Source organism: Barbus barbus (assembly GCF_936440315.1).
Source record: "Barbus barbus genome assembly, chromosome: 15".
In the NCBI taxonomy this organism is placed as follows: Eukaryota; Metazoa; Chordata; class Actinopteri; order Cypriniformes; family Cyprinidae; genus Barbus; species Barbus barbus.
Genome location: NC_136743.1, coordinates 28,640,093 through 28,652,309, shown reverse-complemented (window position 1 = coordinate 28,652,309; position 12,217 = coordinate 28,640,093). Strand labels below are relative to the sequence as shown.

At 39.2% G+C, this 12,217-nt stretch overlaps 1 protein-coding gene across 2 annotated transcripts in view; it reads right to left on the bottom strand.

Annotated features, from left to right (window-relative positions):
- LOC306881822 (apoptosis regulator Bcl-2-like) overlaps nucleotides 1-12,217 on the bottom strand; it is a 52,867-nt gene that overhangs the window by 27,425 nt on the left and 13,225 nt on the right. The window contains exon 2 of one of the 2 annotated variants that reach the window (XM_079436129.1): nucleotides 1,594-2,249. The exons of the other annotated variant lie outside the window; for it this stretch is intronic. Within the exon in view, the coding sequence (XP_079292255.1) occupies nucleotides 2,217-2,249 (33 nt within the window). The 3' untranslated portion in view covers nucleotides 1,594-2,216. Of the gene's footprint in view, nucleotides 1-1,593; nucleotides 2,250-12,217 lie in introns of those variants that run through there. 2 annotated transcript variants of the gene reach the window in all.

Below are 12,217 nucleotides of genomic sequence, written 5' to 3'. Positions count from 1 at the left end.
GTCAACATCTGGCTCAACCAGTGGCGTTTGAGGTAAAACTACCTGTTGGCTGAAGGGACAGTAAATATGCTTTAGAAACCTAAATTGGGGAAGCTATTATTTGTACAATTCCATTTGGATGCTTATAAATACCAGTTCCAGATCACTCTAAAACAAATAAAGGTTCCAAAAAGGGGTTTTCACAGTGATGCTTTACATAACCATTTTTGGTTCCACAAAGAATCGTTCAGTGAAGTTTTAAAAGAACCATTTTTTTGTATGTTTTTTCACTTTTTCAACTTCAGTTAGTGTTTAATGTTGCTATTTGAGCATAAAAAGATCTGCAAGGTTACAAAGCTCAAAGTTCACTCTAAAGGGAGATATTCTCTTTAACAGAAAACACTTTTCAAGAACTACAACAACCGGCTCGTTCGGACTACAGTGAGCTTCTTCTGGATATTGTGAAGTCTGTATGCAACCATAGTATATGGTGTAGATAAAAATATATAGAACCAAGGCCTGGTTGAGCAGAGAAGACGAAGCAGAAGAGCTGCTTCAGAAGCATGTCGAAGAGATACTGTTTCTTCCACCCTGGTTGCAAAACCACTTAATTTATGCTTACAAAGGTTCTACATGATCCTCTTGTTGGTAAGCATTCTCAAGGTCTGATTCGGGCTTAAATTGGTCGGGCAAAATTGACGGCATTGTTCATATTTACAGCTGAGCAGATGAAACTCGTAGTTATGGTAAGGGGCATGTAATTTCCGGAACATGTACTAAGCGATTCGCCAATCACAACGCACTGGGTCAGCTAACCAGTCAGAGGACATTTCAAGATTCAGGAGAAGGGGCTTCATCAAAACAGGACAGGACAGCATTCAAAACAGTCTGGGAAGGGAGGTTCTGCAATAATGTAAATTATGTGAAAAATAATGGCTTTTTGGAACAATCAAACATGATGAAAACTTATTCTAGTACACCCCAAAACCTAAATCAAGACTTCGTAAAAGGGCATAATAGGACCCTTTTATAATCTAAAGAACGTTTTTCCACTGTAATGAACCTTTTGGGCAATGAACAGTTCCATGGATGTTAAAGGTTCTTCATGGAAACATTGATGCCAATAAAGAACCTTTATCCTTGTATCTACATTATCTACTGTTGGTGCTATTACTATCTACACTACTGAAACTGTAGTATTATGGCGAGCCTTTTTGACTTTTATTCCTTCACATGATATGAATTCTTGATATCAACAATTTAATTGTCACTAGTGACAATGTTCATTTCTGATATCAACAATTTAATTGTTGATATCAAGAATAGACATTTTTACTAGTAAGAATTGTATTGTTGAATTGTACAATTTAATTGTTGATATCAAGAATTAGCATTGTTATAGTGGAAATGCAATTGCTGATATCAAAAATAGCCATTGTTACTAATTAACATTTTAACTAGTAAAAACTGAATTGCTGATATCAAGAATTCATATCCTGAGAATGACGGCTCACCATAGTAGTATTGCCATCGATTTCAACAAGAAGGCCCTGTTATCAGCACATGACAACTACTACAAGAACTCTTGGCACAACATTAAAAGAGAAACATTATTTCTTGACTTGTTTTATTAATACCTTATTGAGTAAAATCTTAATAATAAACCACATAAGACATTTTGAAACAACATTAGACCCCAACTTTATTGTATGGCCACAGAAACACTGAGAATGTTCTTAAAAACCTTTTCATTTCTGAAAAAAGTTATAGGTTTGAAATGACATAAAAACTCCATCATCATTTACTCACTCTCATTTTGGGGTCAACTATCCATTTGAAGTAAAATATGTACCCTTTAGAAGTATATAGGTACAAAGGTGTACCTTTGAAAGTATTGCTCCAGTAATCCAGATAAGCTAAAGGTACATATTTTGCACAATTCTCACGATTCAACATATCCTGAGCAATTACTTGAACACTTTTATTCACCATCACATAACAAGTAGGTTTTGCTCATTAAAATTGCATTTCATAACAAGGTTTTTAAGGTCATAAAGTCAGCTTGCCATATAGAAAGTTGTCAGCGTTTTAAACATAAAACATGTTCTAGACATCTCTCCATGCTCCCTCGATGAGTAGAGAAGTCTGGACATTAGAATGTCTGCATGATCCAACTGCACATTTTATAGTTTGCCCATTGCATTCTTTAAAGTCTGATTTTGGTCAGTTTAATGACCTCAGCAGCACCCAGCTGATTCCCGTCCAGGGCTCTGCAGAAAGAATGAGAGGAATCCATTGGAGCATAGAAACAAACAATTGCACTTTGTTCCCTGCTGCGACAACAACCTTCTATTCAGCCCACAGATAAAGATTCCTCTTGCCACCCTCAAAGGAAGCAGCTCACTGCCTAGTGAACCAAAGTGCATTGCTCCTTCACCACATGGCATTATCAAAGAGTGCAAAAATATGTGCTGGGATCTACTAATGTATTCAAAAATTCATTCAAATGCAATGCATTAAATACATACAAAGATTTAAATACACCTATTTAATGAACAAGCTTCTGAATTTAAACTCATTTTGATGCTTTGGGGACCTAAAGTCAAAAATGCCATGCAACTGTCATGATATCATGAAGAAAAACCTTCATTAAAAAAAAAAGAAATGAGTAAAAATGTATAAGTCTGGCATAAACTATTATTATTATTATTAATATTATTTCTTGACAAAGAAATGTAAAAATAGTACTTTTATAACAAATGTCTTCACTGCTTTTTTACTTTTATATGCCAAATCAAAGTCATGTGGTGCCAACAACAGTCATGTGGTGTGACCAATATACAGAATCATGCAATCAATAAAAAATTATATAGAGAGGCAGACAAAGTCTCTTGAAATACCAGATAATTTCACCTTTTAATGACAAATCAATGTTCGTTCAGGTTGTAAAATATAATGTGTAAAAACTTATTTAGGCATGCATGCTCACATATATAAGTGTGGGGAAAATACGTTATTCATTTTTACCTCATGGTTACACCACATGACATTTTTAGATAAGTTACATTTAAACTTTTGAAAATCTAGAAATGTCATGGCACATTTGTTTTGAACTAGATTTTAAAAATCTTTTTTCTTTTATTATTTTTTTTTTTATCAAGACACTCTTATCAAAATTAAGCATTCCCAAAATCCATGCAGAAAGTGTAAATAAAGCATAATCTCAATTATTTGTGAAACGAACCCTAAGAAAAATACTGCTGATGTGTCAAAAGGTCACGACTACTTACAGTCTAGGTTGTTTGAAATGTCAGACAGTTCAAAACCTTGAGGCTGAAGTGTTTCCCGAGAAGTATTTAACGTGGCAACTGGCTTGCTTAGCATGCACTGGGAATTGAAGTGAACTCAACAGTTGATGGCTTGACAGCTAATTTAGCCGCTGCATCAAACACTGAACATCACAGGACTTCGGTATAGTTACAGAAGCTTAGACTCCAGCTCTAATGTTACAGTGAAACCATGATGCTTTAGAAGCCTCTCAGCACAGGCAGCCACTCCCAGGGTTTCTGTCCGTCTAATGTGGTCTGGCAAGCGCATTGTGCACACGTCTCGCTCTGACTTTTATTAAACGGGGCGTTTGTAGTTTGATGAAGGTTCCCCTCCAAAACCACCCCACCCACTGCCTGTTAACATCACCTCAAGATCAAAAGGGGCTAATCGCCGCTACAGCTGCGGTTCACCTTATTAGCTGCAAACTTTTTGTGAGGGTGAACGTGTGTGTCATGCACCCATTAAATTAATCTTAAAAAAAGGACAAAGCTAGGACTGCAGACTATTTTATTTGAGTAGGTCAAATAAAAAAGGGTTTTGCTTTATTAAAAAAACTTTATTGACAATCAACATAAATTGGTGATATTTACAGAAAAACCATGTCTAGACCTTGCATTGAGCGCATCCAAAATACTGAGGCTCCAGCAGAAGAATATATTCCAGCAGTGCAAACCACAAGCTGATTATTGCAGCCTGGCCATTTGAATAACACTTCCCTGTGCTGAGATCATAAATAATTCAACACGTGTATTTACCAGCCTAACCTCTCTTTAAAACCTGCCAAAACTCAAACTCAGGATTGAAGATGAACCAGGCAGCTTCAACTTCAATCTGAATGGCGCACTATGATCTGAACGCTCCTTTATTAATTTATTAAGTTAATTTGAAGTTGCTAACACACGAGCTTCCACAGCGGTGCGAAAGGAGCTTGTTACTGCTGATAGTCTTCACAGGAGCACGCTCTCATCCTGCAGCAGATGAGAGACGTTTGTCAAGGGTTGGATGTGAAAGTTTGAGGCAAAGTCGAATTGAGGGACGACAGCATGATATGGAAATGCCGCCTGCGAGCTTTTATCACCTCAGTGTCACACGGGAAGCATTTGTCACCACTTCAAAACCAATCTGACGTTTTCAAGTAATGAATGGGAAATGTCTGGAGCTGAAGGAAGTCAGGTGGCATTGAAACAAGCTGAACTGAGTCTACAAGCTTCAAGATTTGTCAAAGTCAAAGAAAATTTACACTATTTACGTTTACATTGTACTATTAGGGTAAATCTCAACCAATTTGTAAGAATGTTTGGTTCACAATTAACCCTTAAATCCAATATACGTATATTTTATTGCTATATATATTGCTATATAATGAAGCCTATTTTATTTTAGGACAGTTTAGTGTAATCTAAGAAAAATTTCTTATTTAAATTGCCTTTAACACTAGAATCGCCCATGGCTGTTTTTCAAATGTACATTTTCAACAAAACAGTCAAGTCTCCCTGTCATTGACTTTTACTAAAATTATGTAATTTACAATCCAATGTTGTTAAAAATTAATTAGATAAAACCAGATCAAAAAGCGGAGCATTTATACCTATAAGCACCACGCTGGTCAAATTTCCCCGCTATATAATGCATGTATTTTCGCTGTCATATTCTTGCCACTTATGTTTTAACATCGAAGATTTCTAGGCAATGCCTTTCACTCACTGATTTAGTAGTTATCAGTTTCATAAATAAAGTAAAAATGACTAAAAGAAGGCGGTTTATGTAAGGTAGGTATTAGAAACACTAAATGCCATGAGTGATGGAGAGTCTGATGGTTAAGTTATGCATCTGGCTTAGGTCGGTTTAGCATCTGACGGCTCATCTGACAGTGATCCAGACATCATATTTAGATGTTTTAGCCTAACGTTACTCATAATTGGTCAAACTTTGGTTTTATTATTTCATTTTTGTCTTGCCATATTGTTTATTGTTCACTACTGTGTTGCTATTTATTCTAGTCTGGCCGTTTACTGAATAAAAAAAATAAAAACTCCATGAATAAAACATTTTTTTGATTACCCGAAGTTTATTGGTGTTGTTCTCTTATTCAAATTATAAATTATATAACTAAACAAATTAATAATTGGGCCTAGGTGAAGCTGTGCGCTTTAATTTGTCATAGCATCATCCTAAACAACGTAGTGAATTATTATTGCTCATTATTGTCTATTAATAAGTAATTTAAATAACATGGGTTATCCTAATATATTGATTAATGACATTGTATTATAATATTACACCACCCAAATATTTACTACCTTCTAATTTTCGTTGTCAGTGCAGGCTTTTTTTTTTTTTTATCTTACTGACCATAATGGATTAGTGTAGGCTCCATTAAAAAGTCTTGAACATAAAACAACAGGGTAAAAATATAGTTGACGACTAGAAATAATCATTTCATGACTCTAGACACTTCTTTGTGAAGACAGTGGCATAATACAATGAAATAATATGTTCTTTAGCCATATAAAAACAGTTGCCATGCGTGTGGGTAAAATTTACCCGCTGGCGCTTTTAGGTATACAGCGACCTCTGGCGGTTCTAGTGTTAAAGGTTTGTACTGTTGACCATCCCTACAGTATAAATTCCGGGTATCTCTTGTTCTTTGAAACCACAATAATGGGGAAGACTGCTGACTTGGCAATGATCCTGAAGACAATCACTGACACCCTCCACAAAGAGGGTAAGTCACAGAGGGTCATTACTGAAAGCTGTGGCTGTTTACAGAGTGCTGTATCAAAGCATATTAAATGCAAAGTTGATTGGAAGGAAGAAATTGGGTAGGAAAAGGTTCACAAGCAACAGGGATGACCGCAAGCTTGAGAATACTGTCAAGCAAAGCTGATTCAAACACTTGGGAGAGCTTCACAAGGAGTGGACTGAAGCTGGAGTCAGTGCATCAAGAGTCATCACGCTCAGACGTCTTCAGGAAAAGGGCTACCAAGCCACTTCTGAAACAGAGACAACGTCAGAAGCGTCTTACCTGGGCTGTGGAGAAAAAGAACTGGACTGTTGCTCAGTGGTCCAAAGTCCTCATTTGGAAATCAAGGTCCCAGAGTCTGGAGGACGACTGGAGAGGCATAGAACCCAAGTTGCTTGAAGTCCAGTGTGAAGTTTCCGAAGTCATTGATGATTTGGGGTGCTATGACGTCTGCTGGTGTTGGTCCATTGTGTTTTATCAAGTCCAAAGTCAATGCAGCCGTCTACCAGGAGATTTTGGAGCACTTTATGCTTTCATTTGCTGACAAGCTTTATGGAGATGCTGATTTCCTTTTCCAGCAGGACTTTAACACCTGCCCACACTGCCAAAACCACTTCCAAGTGGTTTGCTGACCATGATATTACTGTGTTTGATTGGCCAGCCAACATGCCTGACCTGAACCCCATATGGAACCCCTCAATGGGATATTTTCGAGAGAAAGATGAGAAACAGTTGATCCAACAATCCAGACGAGCTGAAGGCTCAATAGTGCCTCAGCAGAGCCACAGGCTGATCGCTTCCATGCCACACCTCACTGATGCTGGAGTTTGTGCTAAAGGAGCCCCGACCAAGTATTTGTGCATAAATGAACATACTTTAAAGAACTTGAACTTTTCTTTTTTTGATCGATCTTAGGAAATATTCTAATATTTTGAGATACTTGATTTCTGACTTTCATGAGCTGTAAGCTCTAATCAAAATTAAAACAAAAAACTTTTGAAATGTTGTACATGTAATGAATCTAGAATATATGAATGTTTCACTTTTTGAAACGTTACAAAAAATAATGAACTTTTTCACAAATTTTTTGAGATGCACCTGTGCATACTACTGTTTGTGTGTGTGTGTGTGTGTGTGTGAGAGAGAGAGATAATGTCTTGGCAGAAAATGTGTAAAATATGGGTGCGTGTTAATCTATATGGGTCACCTGATTAGAAGTATCGTTATCATTATTTTGAGATTCCGAACCGTTGGGCGTTCTCCAGACAGACGGATAAAAACTGCAACTGTCTTGCTATAATGTGGCTATAATCAGTCTGTGGATGTGTTGAGGAGATCCCTTGGGTGATGCTTGCCAGGCCATCAGATGTCTGACAGGAGGCTAATGTCCCGCGGGCCATTTGCTCCCCAGCACAGCTTGCATGTCACCCAGTGACAACATAGCATCATTGATTTCACACCACTTGTCAATCTAAGCACTTGCCATCAGTTCCATCAGTTCCACTAAAAACAAATCAAATTGTGGTTTATTGCCATCATTATTGTTGAGCCCTGCTGTTTAAATGGGCTGTTCTTTGCCAGAATAAGTTGTAAATTGGCCAAATTATATAAATTACCTATGGCCCATATGCACATTAAACATGAAAAAAAACACAGAGCAGATGCAGAGATTGAATTCATGTGGAGCAGCATTTACTGTGAACCAAGCCACACTGAGACACTAAAAACACTGGATGATGAGCTGCTCACGTGTAAAATAACAGTGCCACAATTCACTCTGAAACACAGCGCATATATTCATTTAATTAACAGGATTTTATAATTGTATTAAGCCACATAGCATTTTTATTTTTATTTTGTTTAACTGTGCAGCCCAAAGTCTATGTAGTTTGAGACTCTTTTGCTTTCTCTGGTTATTCTCAGTTTGATAATCAGCAGAACAACAAGGGCTACAATTTCAAACCACAACAATCTCAATTACCAGTTACTCTTGATTACTCTCAAATCCCTTCAAATCAAAGACTTTTCTGTAGCTTATCTTCACACAGAGTGACCGTTCAGTGCGCCTTATCAACCACACAAAGTTGCAACAACAGTAGCTGGACTACAAATGACCTTTGTCCTACTGAATTGTTCTCTACATAGTCTGGGTCACGCTGGGCGTTCCTGTGTCAGACCAAACCGTTCACAATCTGATAAGGTAGCGAGGAACAGATATTAATCTCAACTTCTGGGTTTTTGACAATTTCACTCATTCATCATACACACCATGCAGGATACGGGATTGAAAAGGCACGCTAATCCATGCTTTTGCACGATGACATTTAACTAGCAACCCTGGGAGCAGCAACACATCTATATTTAGATGCTCTCACATAGCTCTGAATATTTCAAGGCCTGTGTAGTCACCTGATACGCGGAGCCAGTGGGATAAGGTAGTTTGCGGTGAGGAGACAGAAACAGACAGCATGACGCATCTTGTTTGAGGGATGGTCATTTAGTGTCAGAGATTAGCCAGCTCATGCATCATTCAGCAACATGTGTTCAGGCCTGGTTGCGGCCACAGGGAAAGGAGTTTTATTTGTCAGAGTGCCGTCATTAGATGCTAGAACATGTGAGTGTAAGTGTGGGGTATAACAGATGGATACGAACCAGTGAAAATGTGACACGTAATGAGCAAATGCCTCACCATGCAGTTACTTTTAACAGATAGTAGAAGGATGTCGTCTTCTTTATGCTCATATACAGTGCTAGTCCTCTCTATACACAAAGTGTGCAAGTTGCAAAGTGCCCCCGAACCACCCGGGGCCCCTTGCTCTCAAAAGTGATTTACTGACAAGGGCTATGTGATTAATAGAATTTTAGTTTTGTTTTGGTTTCCGATGATTATGAAAACGCAATTCTGCATTCCGCTCCTTTCCTTTAAATCAATTCGCCAATCCTGCATAACATCCATATCAGTCAAATCATGTAACGTGACTGTCGTAATCATACTGGGAAGTAGCGATTCATTTGGAGCCCAGTCTGCGCAGTAGCGATTCATTTGGAGCCCAGTCTGTGCAGTAGCGATTCATTAGGAGCCCCAGTCAAGCAGTAGCGATTCATTTGGAGCCCCAGTCAAGCAGTAGCGATTCATTTGGAGCCCCAGTCAAGCAGTAGCGATTCATTAGGAGCCCCAGTCAAGCAGTAGCGATTCATTTGGCGCCCCAGTCAAGCAGTAGCGATTCATTTGGCGCCCCAGTCAAGCAGTAGCGATTCATTTGGAGCCCCAGTCAAGCAGTAGCGATTCATTTGGCGCCCCAGTCAAGCAGTAGCGATTCATTTGGCGCCCCAGTCAAGCAGTAGCGATTCATTAGAAGCCCCAGTCAAGCAGTAGCAATTCATTAGAAGCCCCAGTCTGCGCAGTAGTGATTCATTTGGAGCCCCAGTCTGCGCAGTAGAGATTCATTAGAAGCCCCAGTCTGCGAAGTAGCGATTCATTAGAAGCCCCAGTCTGCGCAGTAGTGATTCATTTGGAGCCCCAGTCTGCGCAGTAGAGATTCATTAGAAGCCCCAGTCTGCGCAGTAGCGATTCATTAGAAGCCCCAGTCTGCGCAGTAGCGATTCATTAGAAGCCCCAGTCTGCGCAGTAGAGATTCATTAGAAGCCCAAGTCTGCGCAGTAGCGATTTAATGGAGTCCCAGTCTGCGCAGTAGCGATTCATTTGGAGCCCCAGTCTGTGCAGTAGCGATTCATTGAAGTGTAATTTAAATATTTTTTGTTTGATTCACATCCCATTTGTTTACATGGACAAGGTGGGGTTTATGACCTATAGTGCAGTGAGCCAACAGATGGCGTTCAGAATGTTTTGACTTAACTTTTCAGAATGTATAAAGCGCACTTGGCCGTAATCCACAGTGGCTGCATCCGAAATCGCATACCCTCTCGAGTAGGTAATTTTTTGAATAAGTAATTACTTTGCGACCACAAAAAGAGTATGTTCTATATAGTATGAATGCATTCTGGACATACAACCTTCTCAGTGTTGTCATTGTCACGTGCCCTCCCAGTGTCAGTTGTGTTGCGTCACTGCCATTCATAAATCCTCTCCCGTGGCCTCATGGGATAATAAAGTGTCCATCGTATGCACACTTCAGAATCATGATGGAAGTAGTGTACATACTGTACAATATAGTAGGGAACTATGCAATTTCAGATGCAGCCAGTCTCCTGCCAGAGTCGTGGCCTAATGGTTAGAGAGTCGGACTCGTAATCGAAAGGTTGCGGGTTTGAGTCCCCGGCCGTCAGGGATTGTAGGTGGGGGGAGTGAATGTACAGCGCTCTCTCCACCCTCAATACCACGACTGAGGTGCCCTTGAGCAAGGCACCGAACCCCCAACTGCTCCCCGGGCGCTGCAGCATGGCTTCCCACTGCTCCGGGTGTGTGTTCACGGTGTGTGTGTGTGTGCAGGGCTCCAAACTGCGACTAAAATGGTCGCATTTGCGACCAAAAATATTAATTTGCGAGTGAAGTTTTTGCTGAGGTCGCCACTGGCGACTATATATAATTTGCATGAAAGGACTTTTTTCCCGATTGTTTTGCGCTCACATCTTTTGTTATGTTCACGTATTAAACTTACATAAGACGATGCTCATCAAAGTTTTACTGGAAAAGAGTTTCAAACAGTCCTCGTCTCTGCCGCACACAGTCTGCTGAACGCAGTGAGAGAGACCTGAAAGGGCCTGTTTACACCTGGTCACTTCATGCATTTTCTCTCATCGGATATCTATATGATTTGTTAAAACGTTTCCCCATTTACACTTGGCCACATAAATGTGTCTTCGCAAAACGGATATAAATCCGTTCTTCAATTCCCGCTTCATATGCAAATATAACGGAGTTCACGTCAATGAAAGCAATGGATAATTTTATTAATTATCAGCTAATTTCAATATCAAGAGAGTGCGCGGCATCAGCACTGGAAAGATAGGCTAGTCTCGCTACTTTTAATGAAGAAGATTGTGTGTTGAGCGTCTGCGGCTTACTTTCAGGTTCATTCAGTTTGCGCGTCGCTTGCTGAAGAAATACTCCGCTACTCATCCGCGGTGATGCTTGTTGCATTGCGCTGTCATATCTGACTATAACATGCCATATAGCCTATAAAACGCTCTCACACGTCTATTATTTTAATATTATGGGAGGAGTAAAATTACCATATGTGGTTTCAACAACCAGATGCATTTACACTTGTCCGGTCGATCTTCTTATCGAGATCTTAGTCTATATGCTGTGTTCTGTTAATGCATGGACTTCCTGTTATTTGAAGCGCACTTGCCATCCAGTAATCGCAAAAAGCTTTGTGCTGTCTTACTTTTTAATAAACAAAGTATCAGCTTTAAAATGCTACGAAATTCAAATGATGCGGTTTGGGTGCTCTTTAATGCGGACCACAAGCGCACACTTTCGGTAATATAAACACCAGTACCCCGCGTCCACACGGTCCGTGTATGCGTCCGGATCGCGCGAGCGGAGAGTATCGCACTTAATGCTCAGGCGCGATCTCTTTAGCACCTCAGTTAAAGCAGCAAGTGAACCCATTATATATTTCGATTTACTACTATAGTATGAAATGAACATGATCAAAAGGTAGGCAATAAGAAAGCCTATAGTACAACTTACTGAAATGTTTTATGTAAAAGCTGTGTTTCAGTGTTTCAAACTGAGGAAATGTATAAAGCTTGTAAACATTGCATTGTAATACATTTACCTCAGAATAACCACTCAGTGTCCATAAACTCATCAGTCAGCTAGAAAAATAACTAAAGAGGAGCGTTTTGCTATATTTATGCGCTGTTGCATATTAATATTTTTACTTATTCTGTTGTACATGATTCAACTCCTCCTATAAAATTGCATTTTACTAATGAAGAAAAACAGACTGAATGTGTGAAAGACGTGACAACATTTATAGGATGCACTGCACTCAGTTGCCAAGTGATGCTTATGGTCCATGATATTGGTACAGATTCTGTGTAACGAACAATTCTTTGTGACTGTATATTTCAAGTTGTAAAAGACATTTAATTCACACTTTAAGTGAACCTTAGTCCCTCGGTCGACCTGATCATCTACAAGATGGATTAAAATGCTGATAAAGCCTAGAAAAGATAAGACATAAACACATG